The 27,533-nt window shown below is 40.7% G+C and overlaps 1 protein-coding gene across 2 annotated transcripts; it reads left to right on the top strand.

Annotated features, from left to right (window-relative positions):
- Positions 1-581: 581 nt before the first annotated feature.
- On the top strand, positions 582-27,436 carry pdgfrb (platelet-derived growth factor receptor, beta polypeptide). 2 transcript variants are annotated; one of them, XM_039813820.1, is made up of 23 exons: positions 582-1,270; positions 11,799-11,873; positions 12,470-12,784; positions 13,338-13,595; positions 14,290-14,420; positions 14,782-14,947; positions 16,259-16,439; positions 17,327-17,442; positions 17,625-17,748; positions 17,892-18,103; positions 18,534-18,628; positions 18,784-18,916; positions 20,061-20,165; positions 20,494-20,604; positions 21,328-21,484; positions 21,653-21,819; positions 22,284-22,396; positions 22,734-22,856; positions 23,068-23,179; positions 23,773-23,872; positions 23,971-24,076; positions 24,464-24,750; positions 25,846-27,436. In XM_039813820.1, exons 2-23 carry the CDS (start codon positions 11,825-11,827, stop codon positions 25,991-25,993), a joined length of 3,309 nt encoding a protein of 1,102 aa, XP_039669754.1. In that variant the 5' UTR covers positions 582-1,270; positions 11,799-11,824; the 3' UTR covers positions 25,994-27,436. The 2 variants fall into 2 exon arrangements, with proteins under 2 accessions (XP_039669754.1, XP_039669753.1); XM_039813819.1 differs by having other exon boundaries at positions 11,796-11,873.
- The last annotated feature ends 97 nt before the right edge of the window (positions 27,437-27,533 follow it).

Raw genomic sequence — 27,533 nt, 5'->3', positions numbered from 1 at the left:
TGGTAACTGTCCAACCCCCCCGTCTACCCCCATCTGCCCCCCTTGTTAGAGAGAAAAGGCCTTAGTCAGCTGCTGGGTTGCGTTATGAATTTCAAGCCATCCACTCATATCCTGGGAAAGGAAGAAATTGGGGAGAGAGCCAATGTAGAAAACAGAGGTATTTGTATGGTGTCTGCATGTGTTTGAAAGAGAGGCTGAAAGAGAAGAGACAGAAGGGGGGTGAGGACAGACGGCCAGAGGGAGGTGTTGAGCTATTTTATGTGGGATAAATGGAAAAAGAAATTATGTCAAAAAGACAGAAGAGGAGATGCATGTAAGAAAGGGGGTTCACTCAATCTAAAAGTACCCTATGTGTTTAACCTCTTTTATACCTGATTCTTGCAGTGTGATTATGTAAGTGGATCTGTGTTGTTGAGAAACTGAGACTTCCATGTTTGTTTCCAAAGCAGGCCACCATGAGCTCTGCCAAAACCTTTTTTTTTTCCAGCTTGGACCTCTTTCTCGCTCACTCTCTCAGTCTTTTTCTTCCTTTTTATTGTGTTTGTTGTTTTATAGAGGGGTTAGATGTGGTCCAGATTGCTGTTGCCAATAGAGACTGTCTCAGTTTACCTCCAGTTGCTCGCCAGTCCATTCATAAACAAATCACTCCAGCCCTGGACCTCTGAGCTGCTACCTAAGAACAACAAACAGAACTCAACCTGTATTTTGAAGTTTTCTCCCTCTGTCTTTTCTCTTTCTTCCTTCACTCCCCTTTTTTTTTTTAAAACTTCCCTCTATTGCTTTTTACTCAACTCCCACTCACAATTCCCTCCTCTCCTCCCTCTCCAACTCAATCTTACTCTAGCTTCACCAGGGCCGGACCACTGGCTCCCTCCTCTGTGTGAATCTGAATGTGAGTCAGGGAAGCCGTGTGTAGTGTGTGTGTCTCCATTGGGAACACTTCTTTTTAAACTTACAGCACTCTTTGGGAACGGTGGGCAGACTTGTCCAGAGTGTGAGAGAGGAGAGGAGAACCCCATGGTGCTGTGATTTGACTAAACAAACAGCTTGGCTCAGAGCGGTACCTCCTCCAGCGCACTCCCGGGACAGCAGAGATTAACCTCAGACTCTGAACATCTGAGGGATCTATACATCTGAGGCAGCAGCCCCCGGAGAGACAACCAGCTGGACGTCTCTCCTCTGATTTCAGAAGGAGGAGACCGACTGCTGGCCGGCAACCTCCTCGGACAGAAAGGGAAGACTTGTCGATGCTTCTAGGATCACTCTGAAGGTAAGAGGTCTTACTTCTCTGTCGCTGTCAAGGATTTTACTTTTAGCCATGGCTGCTTGGCAGCTGTTGACAGAAGTGAAGATGAACTGTACAAAGTGGTGAAAATTCACTTAGCCTGCACGGGAAGCCCACTGTGTCTGATTCAATTTCATAGATGTCTGCCAGAGAGACAATGCACTTACAACACTGGATGTTGGTTCGTATAACTTTGACCTGCTAAATAATCTAATTTTAGACAAAGAAAAGTCTGGTTTTAGATTAGTTTAGATTCGATTCAACTTTATTGTCATTACACAAGTAAGGACAACCAGTACAACGAAATGCGGTAAAATACATAAAACACAGAATGCAGTATGATCATGTTAGTCCATTATTAAAGTGCATTAGCAAATGAAGTGCATAGAGTTCTGAGAAGTCAGACAGTCCATAGTCCATATAATAGTAGAGACAGAATGCAGTGTGATCATATATAGTGTTGAGTTGCAGTTGAGTCTGTTTTTGTTGTGTGATGTTGTTGCTAGTTGGTAATGTGTCACTTTTGGTGGTGTTTGTTACTCACATACTTTCATGTGTACACACTAGGACTTACAATGTGAGGGAGTGTAAGCAACCTGTTCAAACATCAACATGGTGATGGCTTGCATCTCTGTACATAGACACCTTTTCATTCTTTACATGGTGCAACTTTAACAATGTTTATCTTCTCACTAAGAGAATACGTTTGACATGGTATCCCAGGGTCTTACACACACACACACACACACACACACACACACACACACACACACACACACACACACACACACACACACACACACACACACACACTGGGCTTTATAGCACAAGCTGTTTGTACTGTATGTGCTTCACTGCTAAAGGGCTTGTTTATACAGCTCTCATTCAGTCACCCTGAGTGAACCGGTGGTCCTCACCGCTAGACCATCAGCCGCTTTCCTCCCCTGTGAATGGCCCTAACAAAATCAATCTTCTCTGCATTGCTACATGGAGAAGCTCATTGAAAAGCCGTGGCTGTGATATCAGACCCATCACTGTCACCAGCATCCTCTGTATCTGTGGATGGATCTCCTCTTAGAGATTACGCATACCAGCGTGAATTTACAAGCTCAATGCCTGGGCCACCCTTTTTATGAATGTATATCTCTCAAAAAGCTGTGATTCGGTCTCGTCTGAGAAACGCGGAGCCAAGCAGACATAAACAATCAGTTGAATCATCTCCTCTCATTTATCACAGGAGAAGGTTTTAGTACCTGGAATGAGTTACATTACAGCAATGTGAGCTATTTCATTGCAGACACATGTGGCATGCATGTCTTTTCGCTCTAATCCGCCATATGTTTTACACCTGAAAGCCCTCCCACTTCCCTGCTATGTGCGGCTGCTGTGGTGTTAAGCTGTTGGGTTGGTTAACTGCACATCCATCTCCTTTGTACAGATGACCTTTCTGATATAGGGGCATCTGAATTAGCATAAGCTGTAATCAAAACAATGTTGGCTTGTGTTTTTGTGTCTGCTGCTCTCCTCCTCTACATTTAGGAGTTTACTTTTGAAGTTTTTGATCTTCTCTGGCTCTGTCTGTGGCTATTTCGGTCCACGCATTGTCTCATACTGTTGTTGCAGATGAGCTGTTGGAAAATTGAATGCATGTCATACTTTTACCATCAATGGTATTAGAGTGTATTGCATTCATGTCATTGTTTTACCATCCGCTGGATGTCTCCTGCTGAACCTTTTACAGAACAAACTTAAAAAACAGTGGGTACACTCTGACACATCTTTATAGCATGGATTTGTTAAACATAGTTAAGTTTCATTTGTCTTCTGACCGGTGGTGATTTCTCTCCCTGTGCGTCAGGCTGCTGGTATGTACTGCAGCAGAGCTCTTCTCCCCGGCCCTGATGCAGCCAGTCGGCTCCACTCCCCTGGCCCAGACCTAATCCTTCGTCATCAGCTGTTTCCTGGCTCTCCGGCCTCTCCGCATGCCAGTCACTCAGAGAAAATGTGCTTCACATTATGACCATGCAGAAATCATGCCAGGAGTCTGATTTGGCTCACATGTGCCGATATGTAACAGCCTGAGCTCGGCAGAAAGTTTTGAAACACATTGATCCCATTCTGTCCTCATGTGATTTATCCTCCGTGAGCTGAACACACAGCTGTTCAGCAAACATGTTCTGAAAACTAGTGCAACATTTAGATCCGGATGAAGTATATAGGTAAAAAATTCATTTCCAGCACTCAGACATGTTATCACATGATTATTCCTACATGTATTGGTGAGGGCATTTTTTATATTTAGATATAGCAGTCTATAGCATCTGACTCACTCTCTGAGTCACTTATTGGCTGATTCATAATTCATCCTTCATACTGCTGAACTGAGCTGTTGTTTCTTTGGAAGAGTTTCATGCTCTTGCCATGCCTGTAGGTTACTGCTTCTTTAATGCTGTACTTAAGACACTTATTTGAATCATACAGCTTTAATGATCAGAACTAAGTGGTGCTGCGATACAGCATCCTGTACGGCTGCCCGTCCATCTGGCCTCCCCCTCGTTCCCTCCTTCTTTCCCTCCCACCCACTCACACAGAGCTGACAGGCAGCTGCATCTCATCTCCAGCCAGAGAGCCCAGTCACTCCTGCAGGACGACTCCTGGACAAAATGCTTCTTTTTGAGTTATAATACCAAACCTTTAGAAGGAAATCAGCCTTAAAATGCAAAGAGGTCATGTTCAAACATGTACTGTAACAGAGAAGCTGTACATATAGGCAGAGTGATGGAAAGTACATTTACTCAAATATGCATGTAATGTACTAGACAACAATAGTTACTTTTCAGATTAATAGTCATAAACAAAACCTACAAAACCAAATTCTCTTTATGTTTCCAGGGCACTGTCAAACAAATCTGATCATAGTTAGACTATTTATGAATGATAACTAATGATGTTTTTTAACTGCTTATTTAGTCAGTCATACATGTTTAATTTTATAGAGAAATACATGCCTACCAACACTCAAGCTCACTAATTAACATGTTATATCTAGTTTATTTCATCTGTAGTAAAACCTAAGTGTAAAAAAGACATTTTGCCAATAGTCCAGAGCTAGCTGTTTCTCCCTGTTTCTAGTCTTTGTGCTAAGCTAAGCTAACTGGCGGATGGCTCCAGCTTGATATTTACCACTCAAACATGAGAATTCCATCCTCTTTCAGCAAGAAAGCAACTTCCCAAAATATCAAACTATTCCTATACAAGATGAAACCAAAGTTTTTAGGAGCTTTAGGTACAATTTTAAACTTGGACTTGCTTGTAATAGACTATTTTTTTATATTGTGACAATACTATCTTAACCCAAGTAAAGAATTTGACTACTTCATCCGCTGCTGTATGGGTATAACATCAGAAAGATGTTACAATCTCCTCTCTGAATTTACTGCATAAGTAAAAATCCAGATTTTCAGCAGGAAGTTTTGCTCTCCAACAGATTCCTTTAAAGCATCACTCTTTTTCTTTGGTGTTTGTGCTGTCCTCAGTCCAACAAAAACATGCTGGAATTGGTGATACAGTGCAGTGAGACAAGAGGATGGAGGAAGATACAAATAGTCCACACAATGGAAAATGAGACTTATTTGTATTTCTCAGTTTGTCTAGTTTTACGCTGCTTTTCAAACATTTTTGAGTGACAGTGATACTTATCAGTGGCATTTCTTCTGATTTGTCAATAATCATGCATATAAAACAATACCCAGAAGAGCTATTCCAACATTGTTTTGCTGCGATGTCAAAGACAACATAACCAAAACTGCACAAGTAGTAAATTATCACCAAGATTGATGATTCTCTGTCACCCTTTTCCCTCCTTTTCCCCTTCCTTTTAACATTATTGCGTTTAGGGAAACCAGTGGAATTTAAAGCCAGTCAGGCCTAATTGTATTCAGCTGTTTCTTTCTTTTAGGGGGGTGTGGGTGTGTCAGAGCAGAGGGACTGGAAGTGTGTGTAGGCGTCCTCCATTTCTCACGGGGAAGGTTGAGGGGCTTATACCCTCAAGTGTTGGTGTGACGGCCGGTGTGCAGAAAAAAGGAGGGTGCAGATCTCTCAGAAGAGAAACATAGGAGAATGTGGCGCTGCTTTTGCTCTCTCTCTCTCTCTCTCTCTCTCTCTCTCTCTCTATATATATATATATATATATATATATATATATATATATATGATATCACTGTATTCCCTATGAGCAGCTTGAATTGGCTGGGGCTGGGACAAAGCATACACAAAATTACAGCCTAACTGATAGTAACTCAAAGATTTACTGCTCAAGAAACTAGAAAAATAGACGTGACTTCAATTACAGCTGCTTTAGTTTTTGACATAGGAATCATGTTTTCTCATTTGGGTTCCCTAATGAGTAGAAAATTAGATCATTAAATTGATATCAAACACTAGCCACATCTTATGCTGTCATTCTACAACCGTCAGTTTTACACAGAAGCCCTTTGCATCCCACTGCCACTACAAACAGCATTTACAACTCTGTTTGAAAGGCAGCAGACCAAAATCCACAGTTTCCCAAACATGTGTTGCCTCAGCATGAGTACAGAGTCACTTTGGTTGCTGAGGTAAGACCACTCACAGTCACTGTGTCCTAATGCTAAACTTAACGAACCCTGAGGGGGATTTTTGAGCAGGAATAAGAGTAAGGGACTTTTTTAAATGCATCAGAATCTGATAATGCTAACATGAGATGGCTTTAGTGCAGCTTCAAGCTCTAACGTTACAGGATACAAGCTGTTTTTTTTTGCTGATACAGACGTTTCCAAAATCCTGTGTCCAACTGTATAACTTCTTGTTGGGGGTCCGTGTAAGTGAGCCCAATCTATTTCTAAACTATTTCTGCCAGCCACTGCAGCTATCATAATAAACCTCTTTCTAAAGACCTCTTTTCAGCCTCAATCTGTTCTGCAAACAGTTACTCAACATTTGCCAACACTATTATGACACAGACAAGTTTCTGGAGTGTAGAAATAGGTGGTGCGTTTCTATTGTAGTGATGTATATTTTTCATTTGCTTGTAGTGATGAAACCACTGAAAATTATCACCTGACTCTGCAGCTCCCCTCAGATATACAAAGCTTTTCAGCCTCTTTTAGATCATGGAAAAGGAATTAGCATATACATCACATACATACATAAACGTCACTGAAGAGACAACAACATCAGATCTGTGTGGACTGATAAGGAGACTAGGCTTTTATGTTTTTATACCTTTTGTACAGCACTTTGGTTCCACTTGTGGTTTTGAAAGTGCTTTATAAATAAAGTTGAGTTGAGTTGAGTTGAGACTGTAACGTTCCTCAAATGAATACATAAAATAAACATTAATGATATTCCCATCACGTTTTCTACATCGTTTTCATGGCGGTGTTTTGATTACGTCATTGCGTTGCGGTGTCTTCTTCTGCAATGGTTTAATATCACACGACTGGAGAACTTGCACTGTTTATCTCGATGTGGCCGACTCCTTCAATATGCATAACAGTAGTGGACGGAAGCATTCATTTGCATTTTCTAGAAATGATGTTCAAATTTGGGCTACATTTAGATGAAAACTTGTTAAGTTGACTGCTTGTTTCCACTGCACAAAAGGCACATATATCTAATATTGCAGCTTTCAACATGCCACCGATGGTGAAAAGAGTGTTTTAACAAAACAGATCAAATCAAAGAGATTTGTGGCACTGATATTTCTACATAAACAAAGATGTCTGAGGGCTCCCAATCCTAGAAGTGTAACTGTCTTCCTCTTTTCTTTTAAAATATGAAAGATGGATTATAATGATACAAACACAGGCCCCATAAGCAGACTACACACACTTCCTGTTTACAGTAACTCACATATTCTGACAGCATGTTGATGACATGTGTGCACTCCCAACTGAAACTGCCTTTTACTCATGAGCCTGCAGTTCATCCGTCATTATTACAGCTTGGGTAATGTACAGTATGTTGGGGGACAGTTAGGCCGCCTGGGGTTGGGAGCAGTGCATCCTGGGTCTGCTGCCAAGGGACCAGAAGGTTTTCTTCAGGGGGGGTTGGTCTGTCTAAGACAAGTGATAAAAATGGAGGTTTGTTTGAACAAAGACACACTGGGGTCATTTTTTTCCCACAGAGCTCGCCAAAGTCCGGCTGTTCACAGATATGTCAAGAAAACCTGACATCCTTCTAAAAACTAAAGTACAAGCCCATGGCACGTACGTTTATTCTGCTCTATGGCTATTCTAGTGCCATGATTTCGTTTCCAGCATCGTAAGGATAGTCTGTCTTCTGTGAGCTATAATTGTTTGCATTGGAAAGAAGTGACCGCTAAATTGGAGATGTTTGTTTTACAGATCACAGCTTCCTGTACACTTCATCGGGGTAAACATCACTCTATGTGATGTAAGACTGTGTGTGTGCTCCCTCTGCTGTCTCACTCTCTGCTTTGATGTGGTGTTTCCCATAAATTGTATTCTGTATGTCTGCATGCTCCCTTTGTTGTCTTTTCCATCGTCTGGTGCTGTTTGCAGTGTTCTTGTGGTGTGTGGATGGTTTGTCCTACTTTGTCATTGGTCTGTTTTTGCATGTTGATTGTTTTTTTTCTGTTTGGTTGTTCTCTTTGGTTGTTGTTGTTTTTCCTCATTCCTGATTGGGAGTTTACATCTTTTCTGTGCAGCTTGTTATTTAAAGCAGTTTTTCTCTTTGTAGAAGTTTCATTATGTGCATTTTGTCCTCCTCTCATTGTGGTGTCTCTTGTTGTCTTCATGAGTATTTGGTTAGTGTTTGTGGTGGTCTGCTGTGTCACTGATGCATCACAGCCTTACACCCACACAACGGCCAAATTTCCCCATACAGGAAATCAGAGCTCACCAGCTGCACTTTGGCAGTCTTTTTGAACATATTTCTCTCTTTTTTTTTATAGATTACACTTTTCCCCCCATTTTTTCTAAATGCAACCTTCCCCCCACCCGGGAGACACTCAAGCAAACAATTGGCTGCAAATGTGGTTCACAAAGCAGTTCCCACCTCATCGAGGACTGCTTCATCACTGCCAGATGTTTAAATAAAACATGCAGCTATAGTATATATAGATAATCCCAGAAGTGGGATTACAGGCTGCTGTGGGGCGGTGCGTGGGCTGTGTGTGCGTCCCGCTGAGGTAGATTTTAGCATTCTTCCTCATTAGCTGGTGACACTTTGAGTGTAGCAGCGTTGTTTAAAAAAAACAACCCAGGAAGGGTCAATCAGCCACCAAATTCCCAGCATCTGTGGGAAAACTTATACAGTGGGATAACAGTTTATCTGTCATGGTGATTACTGCGCCATCACTTACATAAACACTGTTTGTTTTTGACCTCCACGATCATTTCAGGAATGGAGTATCCCATTTCAAAGATTCTAAAGACAACAATAAACATCTGTGTTGTAAAAATGTTTTTCAGATCCTTTAAATCATTTTTAAGACCCACCACAAGGTCTTCAGTTTGAGAGCCACTTGACTTGGCTTGACCTATGGATATCATGGATGTTTCTTACTGTAAATTACCTCAAACACCACTCTGTTGTCTCTATGGTTCAAACATAGAGCTATTTTTTGTTTCAGTGGTGCTACCAAGTGAGAACCAAAGTTACTATAATGCTGCCAAACCTTCTGTCCTGACCCTTTTTAACATTTGTGTATATTCCCTTTCTTGCACAAAGACCTGACCACGACAGAGATAAGCACAAAAACAGCTATGTTTTAACTGTGTGTAGAACCCTTACGTATCCCCTCACACCAAGACTACAACTTGGATGTTAGTGTTGCGTGTTCTTGAATCTTGGATAAATCTTGCTATAGAGTTCACTCTCCAAACTCTTTTGAAGTGCTCCCTTCTGGCTCTATGATCCTAGTCAGCACATCCTATCTTGAGATCAGATTCCTTCTCTGTTCAGTCCCCCCTGCCCATCGGTCAACATAAAACCTCATCGTGTTGCAGTAGCCAAACATTGTTTTTCCTTCCTTTTTCAAAGACCCCTAAAATAAGATTTAAGGACACCGAGATTCTTGTTCAGTTTTCTGCTGTTTCATCCCAGATGTAAATTCATATCCTGCTGTAGCCCTAATGTAGCACTTTGACTTGTTTTAGCAGAAATAACATTAGCAGCCAGTCACATTAAGATTTGTTAGTCCTCATGCTGCCAAGCGACACATGCCTTTGGCGTCACCGCGTTTGGCTGTTGTCGCTCAAAGTCATCGTTCCTGACACTGAGGTTACTGGTTCTCGTAAGCGCATATGTATGGCTTCCTCAGTGGACAGTCTCTCGGTGCTGGTTGCTGGGGCCCCGGGGGATAAGGTGACCCCCCCCCCCGCTCCTGCCGTCATCACAGCAGTGTCCCAAGTGTATCAGCGGTCCTGGGAAAGTTCCAGAGAAATACTGTGGGAACGTGAACTGTACACAGACACCAGTGACAAAAAAAAACGGGAATGGAAGAAGTGTGTGTGTGTGTGTGTGTGTGTGTGTGTGTGTGTGTGTGTGTGTATGTGTGTGTGTGTGTGTGTTCACCACTTCATGCAGATGGTGAAGAAGATGGAGGGGAGTTGAAGTGTTATACAGCGTGTGCCTGTGCCAGTGTGTGTGCTTCACATGCAGCATGCATTGTGTATAAATAAGGATGTATGTATGTGCGCATGTGTGGGAACTAAGAAAAGAAAAAAAGTCTCTCCCTCGCTATCCTTCACCCCTTTTTATTAGAAGCAGGAGGCCGGGGAGGAAATGGACCGGTCATGTTTTTGGAGCACCTCGAGTTTTCGTTTTGGGAGCGGAAGTGCCAAAGGCAGTTAATTTAGAGAGACAACTTGTATCTCTGGTTTGAGTTACTGGCTTTGAGTTAGTCATGGAACTTCTTGTACCTCGCCACCACTGCCAAAATGATCTTTCATCTCTTTTTGGTCTTAAAATAAAGCCATTAAAAAATCTGTAACAATCTGATACATTTTTATGGATACAGTCTTAAAGGTGCTGTTCAATTGACAAATGAAAACTAATCTGATAAGAGGGCGGAATTTAAAACATGTGATCTATTACAAAATGCGTAACTAAAGTCGAATTTCTTAAAATAGAGATTGTAAAATTGGATTGCGTTTCCGAGTAAAATTTAAATTAAATTTTTTCAAAAAATATTTTAACTTTTTTCCCCCCCTCCCCCCCCTCCCTTTTTCTCCCCCCCACCCCCTTTTTTCCCTCTCTTTTTTTCCCCTCTTTTTTTTTTTCCCCTTTTTAACTCCCCCCCCCCCTCTTCTTTTTTTATTTTTTTCTATCCTTTTTTTTCTCCTCCCTTTTTTCCCCAAAAAAAAAAAAAAAAAAAACCCCCCCCCCCCCCCTCTCCTTTTTTTTTTTTTTTTTTTTTTTCAGTGGCTAGTTTTAGCTTAATTTATAAGGGAAAGGGTTAAAAAAACACAAAACAAAATTTTCCCTCCCTCCCCCCCCCCCCCCCCCCCCCCCCCCCCCCCCCCCCCCCCCCCCCCCCCCCCCCCCCCCCCCCCCCCCCCCCCCCTCCCCCCCCCCTTCTCTTTTTCTTTCTTTTTTTTTTTTTTTCCTTTTTTCTTTTTTTTTTTTTTTTTCCCTTTTCCTAAAAAAAAAAAAAAAAAAAAAACCCCCCCCCCCCCTTTTTTCTTTTCTTTTTTTTTTTTTTTTTTTTTTTTTTTTTTTTTTTTTTTAAAAATATGCTGATGTTTATATCACATTGGTGTACAACATGAAACATCATTAGTATATCAAAACCAAAAGCAAACTCTTAAAACCCTTAATGCTCTCCTGTGTCAGCAGCTTATGTGAATGCCCTCATTTTCACTTTTGTTTACACCAAAACCAATTAATGGCTCAGCGAGGCATTAGAATAGCTTGGACGCAGCATTGTTGCCAGTGAGCGTGTTGCAAAGCTGCACACAGTGACCCGTTTGTTAGTGGGCAGAATGCTGGTGAACCAGGAACAAAAAGAGCCAGACATTGTCGCTCTGTCCTGGTGCAGCGAGGCATCAAATACCTCCAGAGTGAGCTGCATCTGCACCTCAGACTCTGTGTGCCAGAAACAATTAAAGAAAGCAGCTTGACAACACACTAAATACTTTTAGTTTGTTTCCTTTAGTATGAGCAGAGCATTTTCTTTGATTGGAAGCAGAATGTTCTGACATGCAATGTAATTTATTTTCTAAACTCTTGTTTAACCTGACCCGCAGGAGCTCATGAGGACAGGAATCAATCCATCATGATATAAAGCCTTATGAGATGTTAACTGTGGTGGTGTTGTGTCTCACTTAGGGTGAATGCAAACTAGCTTTTCATGCTATTTCTGTTTGATTTCCACTGAATTTTATTGAATATTTTGTGGACAGAATGATCCGTGTTTCTTTTTTGACCAATGTGCGAGGTACACTATTTCCAAAAAGGGTACGTGAACTTTAATCAGCATTTGTTATCTTTTCTTTTGGTCCAGCAGAACAAAGGGCATTGAAGGCTTCCACCATGAGGAGGGTGACAGCATCCACGCTCCATCTGACAGTCACAGTTACAGGTGAGAACTCAATTTCAATAAACAAACAAAAGATGAAAATCTGTAACAGGACCACAGGTTCCTTGGCAGGGAAGCAAAGAGCATAAAGCCAAGCTTAGGTGTAGTATTTTACCCTTTGTTTCTTTTTACAACATATCCAAATGAAACTTTATATGATTGAAAGCATAACTTAAAATATTAGCCTTACATACTTTGCAGGACTTGCAGTTATGACAAAGTTGTGCTTACTAAGGTGGTAGGCTATTTCAAAAGGTTTTATTTAGTGTATGTACAGTAATAAAGTTAAGGACGCTTGAAATGTAGGCACTTAAAAAATAAAGTATCTTTTAGGATTATTTATTAGCCGTCCAGCCTGTGAGATAACACTTTGATGTAAAGGACAACTGATTCATTCAAACTGACCTCTGCCATTTAAAATACATTTGTCACTGATGAGGCATCATTATCCTCCCGCATATCCACTCCAGACAACTCCTATCTTTCATCATTTAGAGATAGAACAGGATCTGGCATGTAGTGTTGATTTAACCTTTGACCTCATGCTGCTGCCTCTCCGACCTCCAACCTGACCTTTTATCTCGCTGTGCCAACTGCAGCTCTTCTGTATTTCTGCACCGAGCTCTGCTGTCTGGAGATCACACCCGATGACAAAGAGCTGGTCCTGGCTGAGGGCTCCTCGTTCATCCTCAACTGCTCCGGCTCAGGGAACACGACGTGGGAGTTCAAGAGGGACGATGTGCCGTACTTCCAAGTGGAAGTTCAAAATGGTGGTCAAAGCTACCAAATTGTGCAAAGCAGCATCACATCCAGTGCTTTGACCTTGTGGAACGTGAGCTGGAAGCACTCAGGGGTGTATCAGTGCGTTGATCAGCACACTGGAGAAACTAAGGAGGTGGCTGTTTTTGTCCCAGGTGAGGCCTGGTTTGTCATTTTACTAGTTTAGTGTCATATAGGTAAAAACTGCCTGACATCAAAGACACATTTAGATTGACTCAGTATGTCTGGTGAAGTGGGAACATTACAGTATCTCATTCATAAAATAAAAAAATACATAAAAGTTGTATGTTCACATTGGTAAAGTAATAAAATAAAGGACTGAAAGAAGTCACTATGCATGCTAAAAAAAACAGCTGGAAACATAGTGATTGAGTGTGTCGTTGATGCACATTATTATCCCACAATGCAATGCACAGCTGCAAAAAAAAAAAGTGAATAGTGAGGTGAGAGCACCAAGAAGATCTTTGGAAACAGATAAATAAGTATTAAATAATTTGAAAAACATTCTGCTTTCTCTTTGTCAAAGTCACAGTTCAACTGAGACCTTATATTATTTTCTGTTTAGAAAAAATGCTGATGTCATGTGAACTAACTGTAAAAACAAGATACTTTAAATATGAAATATAGAGTTGTACACAGCAATTGTTTGATTCACAATTGAGATAATAAAACTGTTTCTGTTCACAGACCCTGATGTGTGGTTCATAGAGAGCTCCCACGGCATGGTAACAAAGACCAGCGAGGAGACCACCGTCCCCTGTGTGGTCACCAACCCGAACATCAAAGTCACCCTGTATGAGAGGGACACTGATCTGCCCATCAGGGGACTTTATGTTCCAAGTGAGGGGTACAAGGCACGGCTGGAGGACAGGACCTATGTGTGCCGGGGAGAGCTGAACGAGGAGGTGAAAGAGTCTCAGGCCTTCTACGTCTTCAGCATTGTCGGTAGGTGTTCAGGTTAAAGAGTTCGGTGAGAGAAACAACTTTTCCCAAAATAAAAATGTGGTCATTATCGAACAACCCCCCCGTGTGTGCGGAAACTTCAGATAACTCAGGAACGCACACACACACAGAGTTGGCCACTTTTAATTCAATCTCAGCCTACACCCAAACTATTCAAGTTAATGAGTCTATCTTTTTAAAGCGCTATAAAAATGCCCATAAAATGTTCATTACTTTTCTTCAAACTGCTTATGCAGCACAATCTACAAGTTTCGTAGCCAAAGTATTGCACTTGTCAGTCCAAAAGTATAATTCATTCCCATATTATCACATATGCTTTGGTTCACAACTTCCTGCTGGAAGACTTGCTACGGAGGGTGTGCAGAGTTCTTTTTAGGAGATAATGAGGTAAATACTGACCTTATGATCTCAAAGTGCAATACTTTGGCTAGATAACATATTAAAAAGTGCTGCACAAACTGTGTGGAGACATTTTAATTTAAAATTTTGTGGAGCTGTAAAGTGTTGTTCGTTAGAGGAACCGGTGACAAGTTCAGTTCCGACTAACACTGATGAGTCAAAAATATCAATTTCAAGGTTTATTTTATGAACAATTTTGTGAATGATTATCAATGAAGGAGACTTTTTCTACATATTGTTTTCATAAATCATCACCCCCTCTTCCTCCCCGTCCCAGTCCCAGAGGCCATCGACGCCTACATCAATGCGTCAAAGACCGTCCTGAAGCAGGACGAACCGCTGACAGTAAACTGCACAGTGCACGGAGTGGAGCTCGTGTATTTTTCCTGGGATATCCCCAACAGAGAGGTGAGTAGGAGTGGAGCAGAACAAGCGCTTTTGTTCAGCTTTCCCTTTGTGATCACTCTCAGGCCTCATGACCGAGCCCAAATCGCATCAAGATGTTGAGACACACCTCCGTTTTTATCCTCCTGTGAAATTCTAGTGATAACATGTGGTGTTGGTATTGGAGTAATCGTCTCTTTTGGGTTGATGTGATTTTTGGATCATGATGAAGACAGTTTTTGCTTCAGACTTCAGATTTTTACTGAAAATAATGTAACTGAAGGAGGCAGCAAAACTCACCTATGTGTGGTATCTAGGGACATTTTGGTCATATTCAACATGATTATAAAATGCCACATCCTCATCATTTCCCTCTCTCTTCAAGGTTGGAGCGGTTAAGCCGCTGACAGACGTCCTGTCCGCCACGAGCATGCGCTCCTGCCTGATCTTCCCTCGTGCCACGGTGGCCCACAGCGGAAACTACGTCTGCTATGTCCACGAGCATGTCCAAGACCAGACTGCCTCGGCCAGCGTCAACATCACCGTGCTCGGTTAGACTAACCCACACACACACACACACACACACACACACACACACACACACACACACACACACACACACACACACACACACACACACACACACACACACACACACACACACACACAAAACTAAAACAAACTGATGCTGGACAGATTATTATTGTGTTTTGCTGACAGAGAAAAGACTGCTTATTATGTAAACCTTTACAAGTCTAGGTGAAAGAGGTGCTTCTTTTAAAGGAAATGAAGATGGCTTCTATTTATTTCTGTTCAACGTGTGAAATAAACTGCTCACATGGTGTGGATGCCATGAGTGATACCTTGAAAAACAGAGCTTAAAACCAGCAGCTCTATATTTAGACTTTTGGGAATAAACTCCAAGTACACAAAAAAATTGTCTGGAACTTTTGACGTCGACCTTTAACATATAGTTAGTCCTCCAGCATGCAGGCCAGGTGCCTTACATGCTCAATTAAAAACCCCACACGTTATAAATCACCCAGTTCCTCCGTTCTCATTACTATATTACTATCATTATATATTATTCTTCCTAACTTTTACCTCATTTCTTTGTCATGACTTATAAGCCATTGTCATTACAAACAAACCTCACCTTGCATGTCGAGTCACAACACTAGAGAAATTAAACCTCCCAGAGCAATATAAATCATTGTACTGTACTTGTCTCATGTCCTAATGCCCGTATGTTTTATCAACCAATTGTCCTATGTCTTCTTGTTATATTGTATTGCACCAATTTCCCTGTGTTTTTATAATGTCATTGGACTAATAAAAAAATAACGGAAAGTCCAGCATCTAAGCAAATATGTGATCTTGCGAGCAGCAGTTTGAGGGCCAATTAAAGCAGGAATCATCATACTGAGCTTCTCTTCCTCCTTCAGTCACTGAATGTCTGGGTCTGTGAATGCTTATTCTATCTGCAGCGAGGTGTGTTATGTTTATGAAATCCTTGAATAACTCGAACCGCCATGCTCCATGGAGACTAGGACGGATTAGTAGTGCTCTCTGGACATCTCAGTGGAAAAGATAGATTGTGTCTGGCCACAGAAGATCAGCAACAGAAGCAGTACAGTACTGTCTCTAGCCTGCCGTCCAGTGAATTAACTTGAATATAATCAATTATATAACTATAATAGTATATACTATTTTTATATTATCAATGGATAACATGACTACTTGTATATAAAGAGATCACTTGTAGTTATAGCCCTAAAGATAAATATATAATAGCTATAATAACAAGATGAAGTGTATGACATTTGCATTATGTTGCTGAGGATATTCTTTTCTTTTCTCAGAGCAAGGCTTCGTGGATGTGAAGGCTGCTCAGCAACAAAATATTTCAGCCAAGCTGCAAGAGAACGTGGAGCTGAGAGTGGAGATTGAAGCCTACCCCCCCCCTCAGGTCCGCTGGAGCAAAGATGGCATCACCATCAAAAGAGACAAAACCATCACAACCAGACAAGAGCATGAGATCAGGTGAGACATCCCACCAAACAAATTTCCCTACATACCATAGAACAATTAAAGACCTCATACAAGTTACTTTTAGATAATTAGCACCAGACCTCTGTTAGGGTGACAGCCTCCGGAGGCGTCCAGCTCTTGTCAGTCATCACCAGATAAGACCTCCGCAGAGGGAAACACAATACTCTCTAGAGGGCAGGACTCTGTCATTCATCACACGGGAACCATGAACGCAAGATACCTGTCACAACTTACAAATGTCTTCCAGTAAAATGCCAAACAATGTTGTAATTGCAGGACTATGTTTTCACATTTTTGCCAACACACATTCAGAATCAAAAAGACAAAGTGAAATATCACCCACGTGCTCGATTCCCAAATAGAGAAACAACTCCTCTGTTAACAAACCCCACCAAGCCCTTCACCACCAATAAAAAAGAAAGATTTGACCATATTTATCCTAGTAAACTTTACTGGATTTAAACAAAAAACACTTATTATATTATATTATATTATTACAACACTTAGAATAGTATATAACAACATTGTCCCAGAGTGTTTCTTTCCTTTAATGCACCCCTGGAAATGAATCTAAAAATAGTTTGAACAGAGGAAATATGTCCTCATGTTTGAATGGTACTTCACTGCATCGAGAGAGAGAGAGAGAGAGAGAGAGAGAGAGAGAGAGAGAGAGAGAGAGAGAGAGAGCATGATTCATTTTGTGCAGGGAAATCTTGAACTAAGTCTTGCTCTGTCTGTTGCATGTAAAAGTAGATTCAATCAAATATTTGGTCTCCTGCCAATCATCTCATCCCAATTCATTACTCAAATTGCATTCCTCTTTGTGACAAATACGTGGCTGCTCATACATAATTTCCTCACCTTTTCTTCTACCTCAGGTATGTCACTACTCTCACTTTGGTGAGGGTGAGGACGGAGCAGAAGGGTCTCTACACCGTCCTTGTCACTAACGGAGATGCCACAAAGGAAGTAACCTTTGACTTGGAGGTCCAAGGTAAGATGCTGTTTTAAGAATTCTCACAGCATACAGGGTGTTTTTGTACATTTGTAGTTCTTAGACCGCAGTACCTGTCTTGAAGGATAGACCATTTGAAAGTGCATCAGACAAATCGGGGACAGACTTTGTTTTTATCCATGTCAGTAATGATTAATGGCCGCTGCTCCCCCTGTGTGTAGTCCCTTCTCAGATTAAAGAACTGACTGACCACCACCTCCCTGGGAAGAGACACTTGGTGACCTGTGTAGCTGAGGGGGTCCCAACCCCAACCATCCAGTGGTACAGCTGTGACAGCATGCACAAGTAAGACACCCATTCATCACTGAACTGTCACATAACAAACACCAGGGAGCGGACCATACACAGACATTTATTTGACTTTCAAATTCTGTGCGCCTGCTCTGACTTCTTTTGACTCTGTCCGCTGATCTCATGTGCTGCTGCAGGTGTAGCAACCAGACAGCGGCGTGGCAGCCGCTGATACCAGAGCCAGAGGTGCTGAGCATCCGCAACAATGTCAGCTACATAGAGACTCGTAAAACCAGCCAGGTGCTGAGCCAGGTGACCTTCTACAAGCCCCAGCAGGTCACGGTGCGCTGTGAGACCATCAACCAAGCAGGACTCCTCGACAGAAGAGACGTCAAACTGGTGTCCAGCAGTAGGTGTCATGAGGAGAATGTCTCAATTTTACTGCTGTTTTAATATTGGAGTAAAGGACATGTATGTTTCATTTTCACTGTGTAAATGTGCAGTATACCACTTTACTATTAGATCATTATAACATATTCTATCACATTTGAGTAAAACTAAACAATCATGGTGGTCTGGTAGAAAAAAAAAAGGTCTGAAAAGTTTATATTTTAGAGACACACAGTACAAGATTTCGCTAAACAGTAAGTAATGTGTATTTGTACTTATGCTATAAATATCAGTCTAACTATGACTTTCTTTATAAAATTATTGCCAACGTGTTTATACAGTGAAGTTTTATGTCGGTTGAGAATTTGAGACAACTTGAGTAAATGTTCTCCGTTGGAATCTACAACCTTTTCTCCATCTAATACTCTGTGTCCTATCGCCTGTTGCAGCACTGTACTCCCAGGTGGCAGTATTGGCTGCCGTTTTAGCCTTAGTGGTCATCATTATCATATCTATCATCATCCTCATTGCTGTATGGAGGAAGGTGAGAAACAAAGTGACAAACTCAACCATCAGCATTTGTTTTGTCATATGCAAATACAAAGTGTAGTGAATTAAAATGTACAAAAGAAGCCTTTTGTTTTGCTCTTTCAGTTTTTTTTCTCACGTGTGTGTGTGTGTGTTTGTGTGTGTTCTCAGAAACCTCGATATGAGATCAGATGGAAGGTGATAGAGTCTGTGAGCCAGGACGGTCATGAGTACATCTATGTGGACCCCATCCACCTGCCCTATGACCTGGCCTGGGAAATGCAGCGAGACAACCTGGTGCTGGGTGAGTCCTCAGGGGCGGATGACAGTATGGAGAGGTGGGGTTGGTCAGAAAACTGATGCTAATGTGAAGCCCATTGAGACACTTTATGTGATATAATAGGCTGTACAAATGAACTTGCCTTGACTTGGATGTGCCGCCTCTGTATGGATATAACATTTATTACAAAATAAAGGCAGGTTTATTAATAGATAGACATTAATACAACATGTATTTGTGCAAACATATACATTTCAAATACTGAAATGGCAATACAATTCATCATTTGACACTGAATTGGACAACATAAAAAAGAAGTCATAAGTCAGTGCAAAATGTGTGTATACACATAATTAAAACGATTAATAATATCTACATAAACACTGATGAATAATACTTAATTAATACTTCAAATTAATTAAATAAAATTTTTGCTAAATAAGTTAAAGTCACAAATAACTGTAATGATATTTAAAAAAAAAAGAAGCAAATAACCATTGGGATTGCATTTTAAACCTGCATTGGCATGCATGAAATTACATGAATCTATTAATTCATGCAATACTGTTAATTCATGTGATCATCATGGTTTATCTTTGTTTTTTATTGCTCCCTTTTTCTATTGTTGATTTATTTATGAATTGCTTAGTAACCTTTTGCTTAGGTCTTGTGGTTGTTCATTGTAGTGGTTGTTAGTTTTAACTAAAAATGTCTCCATATCACTTGCTAATATCAGACTAAACAGACTTTCAGTCAGTCGTCTGCTAGAGAAGAGCAAAGAAACAAGTATGTAGCTCTCACCAGGTGACTTGGGGTCGTCTGGGCATAGTTGAGGCAAGAATACTAAGTGAGGTTTGTTAAACTTGTCTTGTTGGCTCTAATCCCACTTTATTTCTAAAGCTCTTTGTTTTTGTTTTTGCTTATGTGTTGTTGGTAGTCAGCTGCTCCTTACAAACAGGAAGCTTCCCAAGCCCACTCAGGCCTTCCATGGTTAGACCTCTGCTCAAGAAAGTCACCATGGACCATGGTTATAACCTGCTCAACCCAGCCACCAGAGAAATGTGTTTACATTGATGTTTTAATGAACAGAGAGGATCTTCCTTCCTTTTCAGGTCTTCCATGTGCTCCGTTCACACTCTGTCTGAATGAGCCTTTCTTTGTGTTTCAGGTCGCACTCTTGGATCAGGAGCCTTTGGCAGGGTGGTCGAGGCAACTGCCTATGGTCTCACTCATTCCCAGTCCAGCACAAAAGTGGCCGTGAAAATGCTGAAATGTAAGACCAACAATGTAAAAACACAGTTGAAAGCCATGTGCGTAATTGTGTGAACAATGTAGAGACCGCAGTAGAACCCCCCGCATACTATAGCTGTCAAATGATGTGACACCAGCAGCGTCATATTCCTGCGAGCACAGAGACAGCAACAGCCTGCTGAGCTTTAGTTTGGTTGCCAGCCTGGTTTGAGTTTTAGCCAACAGGTCTTTTAGCTGTTTGGCAAGGACGCAGTGTGTCCTGCTCTCAGTATGTTTAGTTCTCATACCTGCCTCATACTGTTCTACTTTTATACATCTCTCTCACTTTCTCTATTTTTCTCTCCATCCAGCTACAGCCAGGAGAAGTGAGACTCAGGCTCTGATGTCAGAGTTGAAGATCATGAGTCACCTGGGCCCTCACCTCAACATCGTAAACTTGCTTGGAGCTTGCACCAAAAATGGTGAGCATCACAGTGAGCACCAGTGCTATAACACACATGATAGTCAGGTCATTTTATAATACAATAATACATACTAAGGAAAAGCTCAGTGGCTGTAATTCTGCACCAAGACAGAATTATGGGAAAGAGACTTTTATTTATTATTAGGGGACCACTAAGGTCTATATAAAAGCATCCAAAGAGCACCATGTCATGGGACCTTTAACAGAACCTTAGATCAGCTGTGAGCATTTTCCTCAAAGGGAAACGGTCCTGGTGGTTTAGTTGGCGGGGGTACTTTGCAAAGGCAACAAAGACATTTATTGCTTGTTTTATCCTCCATGTCTCTTTTCTTTGTGTGTGAACTCATACAACACACAATGGAAAGATGTAAACAGATATAAACATGTTGTGCTAATGCTGCTGTCTAAATTCTGTTCGGAGAAGAAACACTTAGTAGCTCATCAAATGATCCACGCCGCCCCTGTTGTGAACACCTATGCGTGATGAGTCTTGGCGATTTAATACATGCATAGGCTACTCATTTACTTATCCCCTTTGTAGTTAATAATATTGTAAAGGCCTTCATAAATATTTAACTAACCAACATCTAGCTTAATATTTACTTTTTAATGTATATTTTTGTTCTACGAAAAGTAAATGTGCCCTGCCTTATAGTGAAATTAATGTTTTATTAGTGTTTGGTAAATCCCCAAATCTGATTTATCTTCTTCCACCAATCAGGCCCTCTGTACCTGGTGACAGAGTACTGTCGCTATGGTGACCTGGTGGACTACCTGCACAGGAACAAGCACACCCTCCTGCAGTACTATGCTGAAAAGAACCAAGACGACGGCTGCCTCATCTCTGGAGGAAGCACTCCGCTCAGCCAGAGGAAAGGGTGAGAAGAACAGACAGATATTTTGTATAATGAAATCGCTGCTGTCACATACCAAGATAAAGCCACAGATGTCTTCCTTAAATAAAGACTGATATGGTGAAGAACCATGAATAAATATGGTCCGTTTATTACATTGCATTTTTTTTCCCACTTTATGTATTCCTCCAGCTATGTGTCCTTCGGAAGTGAGAGTGATGGAGGATACATGGACATGAGTAAAGACGAGCCCACCATCTACGTGCCCATGCAGGAGCAGATGGACAGCATCAAGTATGCAGACATCCAACCCTCTCCATACGAGTCTCCCTACCAGCAGGACATCTATCAGGAACAAGGTTTGATTTGTGTGTCTGTGTATGTGAATGTATGTCTGTAGACTCTGCTGAGTATTGACAATAATTCATTTTCCAGTGTTGTAAATGCAAATAAGTATGAAGAATTCAGCACATTGAACAAAGGAAACAAGGAAGGATGAGATACACTTGAAGTACAGTATGATGTGAGGCCAACAGTGACCATTTGTCTGCTGCTTAAAATAGAGGAACTCTGGAAGAATTAACTGTATTTATGTGTGAACATGACAGTGCATATCATGAACACATGCATTGTTTTAGCCTCTTAAATCAATGAATACAGTTTGCATTCTCTCCGGTCTTTGATCAAAAAGCACTGACAAAATGACACATTTCCGCCCATGCAGTCACAGGACAGCCGGAGCTCTCCCAACAACAAGACAATGTCTTCATTCATGAGCTGTCCCTTACCTCTTCTTGTTGTCTCGCCTTGTCATCGTGTTCAGGTGGCGGCGGATTGGACCTGACCATCAGTGACTCTTCCGTTCTCACCTATGACGATCTGTTGGGCTTCAGCTACCAAGTGGCGAAGGGGATGGAGTTCCTTGCCTCAAAGAATGTAGGATATTACAAATAACTTTGCATAATATGTAGTTAATTGTGATATTTCACTCAAGCCTCTAGGTTCTGTGACTTTGTCTCCATTTAAAGGGATAGTTCCATATTTTTGGGAAATATGGTAATATGGATACCATTCTCACGACTGTACGCCAAATAATAAGCTTAGCTTAGCTTAGCATAAAGGATGGAAACAGGTAGAAACAGCTAGCCTAGCTCTGTCTGAAGATAACAAAAGCCTGTACCTCTACAACTCACTGATTAACACTTTATATGTTGTTTGTTTTAATCTGTGTTAAAACAACTATTTAATTTAATTTAACATTATTCCACCACAGTGCGTCCATCGGGACCTCGCTGCCAGGAATGTGTTGATCTGCGAGGGGAAACTGGTGAAGATCTGTGACTTTGGCCTGGCCAGAGACATCATGCATGATTCCAACTACATCTCTAAAGGCAGCGTATGTGGCAAAATCATAAAGGATAAAAAAAATTAAAAAACACATGATGATACCTGGCCCTTGTTCCGATCAAGTTTGAATGCATTTATAGAAAGTTGCTTTCACCAAAAGCAACTGCCAAATGAATGTAATGTAATGGATATAATTTAACCAAAGTTAAAAACTCGTTTTAACCCGTTTGACTGTCTAATGTCTAATTTCTTTCATTTAGACTTTCCTGCCCCTGAAGTGGATGGCACCAGAAAGTATTTTCCATAATTTGTACACCACCCTGAGCGACGTGTGGTCATATGGCATTCTTCTTTGGGAGATCTTTACATTGGGTGAGTCCAAACACAGACTTATTATGCAACTTAACACACAATAAAGCCATTAACCAAAAAATTTAATTTAGAACTGGTTTACACATAAGAGGGATTCATCTTCTTTAATTGCTTATATAGGTCACGTTGTAATTGGTTTTCGCCTGCTTGACTCCTCGTTAATTATTGGAGACATACAAAAATTCCCAGACTCCTCCTTCATTTTTCTGGTAAATTATGAAAATATGTTTTAAGGTGTCTAAAGTGGCAACCAATGTGTGTATGCCAAGCGCATTTTAAGGCACAGTTGAGCTTTGAAATCAGCACTTCCTTGTTCAGGGTAGTTTTCTTTTTTTTTTTAAACCCTCTTCCCACGACTTTTGGAAACTACCATGACCACAAAGGAGACAGTTTACTGCATATGCAGCTAAAGCCCAAGGTGGTGGAAAACAAACTTACAATCCAGCCATTATCTGCCCATTCCCATCTGTGTCTGACATTCATTGGACTTCTCAGATCCATTTTTTTTTTTTGTTTAACAGATCAGGGTCAGAACAACAAAGATAATCTGTTAGTGCCTGTGCATGACTTATGATTTGAAATGCTTTCTGCAGGAGGAACCCCCTACCCTGATTTGCCCATGAATGAGTTGTTCTACAGTGCTTTGAAGAGAGGCTACCGAATGGCCAAACCTGCCCACGCCTCTGATGAAGTGTGAGTCTCATTGTAACCTCGCAACTAATGTTACCTCACCAGTAACTCATACATGAAAATGTAGAATAACAAGTAATTGTATGTTGTTTATGTTGCAGTTATGACATCATGAAGAAGTGCTGGGACGAGAAGTTTGAGAAAAGGCCTGATTTCTCATTTCTGGTCCACAGTGTGGGGAATATGTTGACAGACAGCTATAAAAAGGTACTTTCTTTATATATTATTGCTTCATCCAGAGCTGTTAGACTGTGAGCTTAGACTTATAACTCTATACCACATATATTTGTGGTATATTTGGGGGAGGATATCTACCAGTTAATCCATCTACCCAGTCACTCACTCATTCGCTCACAGTCAGCCTATCTGCCCTCTAGTGCCTGGTTGGAGGAAAGAACAAAAACTTACAGGACAACTAGTCTACAGTACACATAGTAGACGCACTGTCCACCGGTTTGATTCCTCACTGATTCTTAAAGTAACCTTTGGTGCTCAACGTCTCATATCTGCACTCTGCAACCTCAAGCTCACAAACTATTTAATAATTGAAATCCTCATTGCTAAAATTATCAAACTATTGTCCCCTGACAACAGCAATACAGCCAAGTCAATGACAACTTCCTGAAGAGTGACCACCCGGCAGTTGCCCGCACCAAACCCAGACTCTCTTCACCCTTTCCGATCGCCAACCCAGCATTCGGCTCCCCATCCCCCCTGTACATGCCCCCGGACCCATACGGCCAGAGCCCGAGCCCCGCAGAGTTCAGACAAGAGGCAGACACACAGGAAGTCATGACTTCATACAATGAATACATCATTCCCATCCCAGACCCCAAGCCGGAGGACGTTTTCACTGACGTGCCATCAGAAAGCCCTGCAAGGTACAGTGCCACTGAAAAAAGATGCTACAATGTGTGCCAAATGCTGGGGTTGCAAGAAAGATGAGGATGTATTTGCTTAACAAGAGCAGCTTTTTTTTCACCACACACCCACTCATCCAGATGTGAGACAATAGCTGTATTATGGAGGCAGATATAAACATGCAGCCAAGCAAAGTTGGCTTTAAAGGCCATATAAATATTTTACTGTAAGAAATCCAGATATATTTACATATAATCAAATTCTTTTTTTCACAATTTATAATTAACTTGGATTTAGTTGTTTATTAATCTGTGTGTTCAAAGAAGTCAATCAGTTTGGGAGTGTTAGCAGACTCCAACCCTGTGTGTTGAACTTTGGCAGTGGGGCGGTTCTTTTGCTTACATTTGGATCATCGATTGTACCTTTAACATTGTGGTTGTGGTTTGAGAGCTTTGCCCCCCTTGAGTGCTAGAAGCAGTGTTGATCCAGGGCCACAGACTGATGTCAGTGAGGATCTCATGGACAGGCAGCATCTCAAAGCAAAAAAGGAAGAAGAAAAAAATTCACTAAGAGATGAAACAAGTCTTTTTATTTTTATTTTTAGCAACAATAAAAGTAATTTAGATGCAGCCATATTTTATGGCCTTTCAACGTTTATGCAAATTTAGTTTCAGTTATAACTTTAATTAGGCCAACTGATATTTTAAAATTTTTTATTTAGGATGTTTGACATTTGCTTCTTAACATCCTAAAGAAGTATGAAGCTCTAACAACATTAGATCAATTTGGCAGCAATGCTGCATGTGGGAGAGACATACACATAAGGCCAAGAGGTATACAGGGAGCACTAAATATGTCTCTATACAAAGAGCTGCATTGGAAATACTTTTTTAACTCTTGAAAACACTGTAGTACAAAGCATTTCAATGTTCTCAAAATGGTTGAATACATTTTTGAGTTGAAATGTGACTTGTGGGTAGCTGGAAGGAAGATAGAGAACAAGGGAAAAAGTCAGGGTCAGCAATACAAACAGACATTAATGCGGTGTGACTTTATATGACGCATACGTGACTGAGTGCACAATGTGAATTTGTGTTTTGTCTTCCCGCCCTCAGCTCTCTGGCTCTGGAGGAGGAGACCGACTCCATGTCGCAGGACACTGCTGAGACTCTCCCAGAAGAGGACAGGCTAGAGGAGACCAGCGAGAGAGACGCTCTGCTGGGCATCGCCAGGACGCCCGAGGTAGAAGACAGCTTCTTGTAGCCATATGTGGGAACCCTGAGAAAATATCACTATACTGGGAATTATCTTTTTAAACCTGTCTGAAAAAAGGGAACGTGATTAAACTAGAATGTAGCAGAATTGAGACTGAGAGGGCAATCTCTGTATTTCCACTAAGCACTCTAAATGTTTTGCCCTTCTTTTGAGTTTTCTATCAAACTTAGTACCTCTGAAACTAAAATGGTTACAAATGATGTGTATGATGTTATCATCGAGTCATCTCTTGGAAGCTGGCCATAATATAAATACGGTACTCTCCTCAAACTCTTAGAGAATCAGTTTACAGTAAATAAAGATGTGTTTACTGTATTTTCTATTGTAGCCAGAGACTTATGAGATAGGTGCATTTTTTTAGTTAGACATATTTAGCCATATGTCTTTTTGGCTCTTATTATTTTATCCCCCTCCCCCGTTACTGTTCGCATCCAGATATGTAGATGTTTTGCTTTTTAAAACTATTTTATTAGTTTTAATAATAGAAAGTGATGAACATAACAATATAAACAAACCATACACAAATATACACAAAATACTGTCCAAACAAGAACAATATGTAATTCCCATATTAGTGGAAATTATTAGCATTATGTCTTAAACCACGATCAGCCATGGAAAGTGTGTAATTAAATGTAGGTTGCATCTTTTCCTAAAGTACAACTGTATTATAATGTTTTAGTAAATGTTATCTCCAGGTCAGACTGATTCTACATGCACTGTTTTACTATGACACAACACTTTCTTTTTACTCACATATTCCATAGTGTCAGACGTTTCCTTTTTTGTTGTTGTGAAAATTATATGAAATGTATGTCATTTGTGAATTTTGAATACTTGTTTTGTATAGGTTTAATTCATAGTTCTGTGCCAGATTTGCACTTTATTTAGAAAAATGTGGATATTCATAATGAAGATATAAATATACTCTAAAATAAAGATTGAAGTTGAATAATCTTTTGACTTAAACATGTGGCTGTTACAGTAAATGAGTTTCTGGAATGACAGGTGACTCTCTCAAGTGAAAATACTAAATACAGCGTCTCACTGCCTAAGCACAAGATGGCACACATGAGTGCCTTTGTGTAGACTGACAGATTTTTGTGTTGCAGCTATTGTTGCTTGCTGATATGAAGGGCTAATGTACTCAAGAAACCTAGATATAGCCTTAAGTGTACATGTACAAATAATGCTTTTAGTCTTCTGCTGCATTGTATCGCGTTCACTCACACAATGTTTCAACCGTCAGTACTATAGTATTTACAAGTAGTCCACCATTTAAAACAACACATTTTCTGTACTAATTTAAAATGCACAAGATCACTGTATCACAAGCTATGGTACCAAAGCTCTTCTTAACGTTTACAAATGTATTTTTTATATGTGACATTTTATATGTTGTAAATGTGACAATAAATGTGTATCATTGTAGTAGCACTGGAAGTGTGAGTCTTTTAATGAATCATGTTAATTCAATGGCTATCATCTAGCTGTTCTGTCTAAAACACAAAAAAGACTTATGTTATAT

Source organism: Perca fluviatilis, chromosome 10, assembly GCF_010015445.1.
Source record: "Perca fluviatilis chromosome 10, GENO_Pfluv_1.0, whole genome shotgun sequence".
NCBI lineage: Eukaryota > Metazoa > Chordata > Actinopteri > Perciformes > Percidae > Perca > Perca fluviatilis.
The sequence above is the reverse complement of the archived record's forward strand: the minus strand, read 5'-3'. Positions and strand labels throughout refer to the sequence as shown.

Bases quoted from the DNA above. Each gene is read 5' to 3' on its own strand.
- pdgfrb (XM_039813820.1), top strand. From the start codon at position 11,825: ATGAGGAGGGTGACAGCATCCACGCTCCATCTGACAGTCACAGTTACA. The intron at 17,443-17,624 runs GTAAGATGCTGT...CCCTGTGTGTAG, and splicing joins CTTTGACTTGGAGGTCCAAG to TCCCTTCTCAGATTAAAGAA. The intron at 17,749-17,891 runs GTAAGACACCCA...GTGCTGCTGCAG, and splicing joins AGCTGTGACAGCATGCACAA to GTGTAGCAACCAGACAGCGG.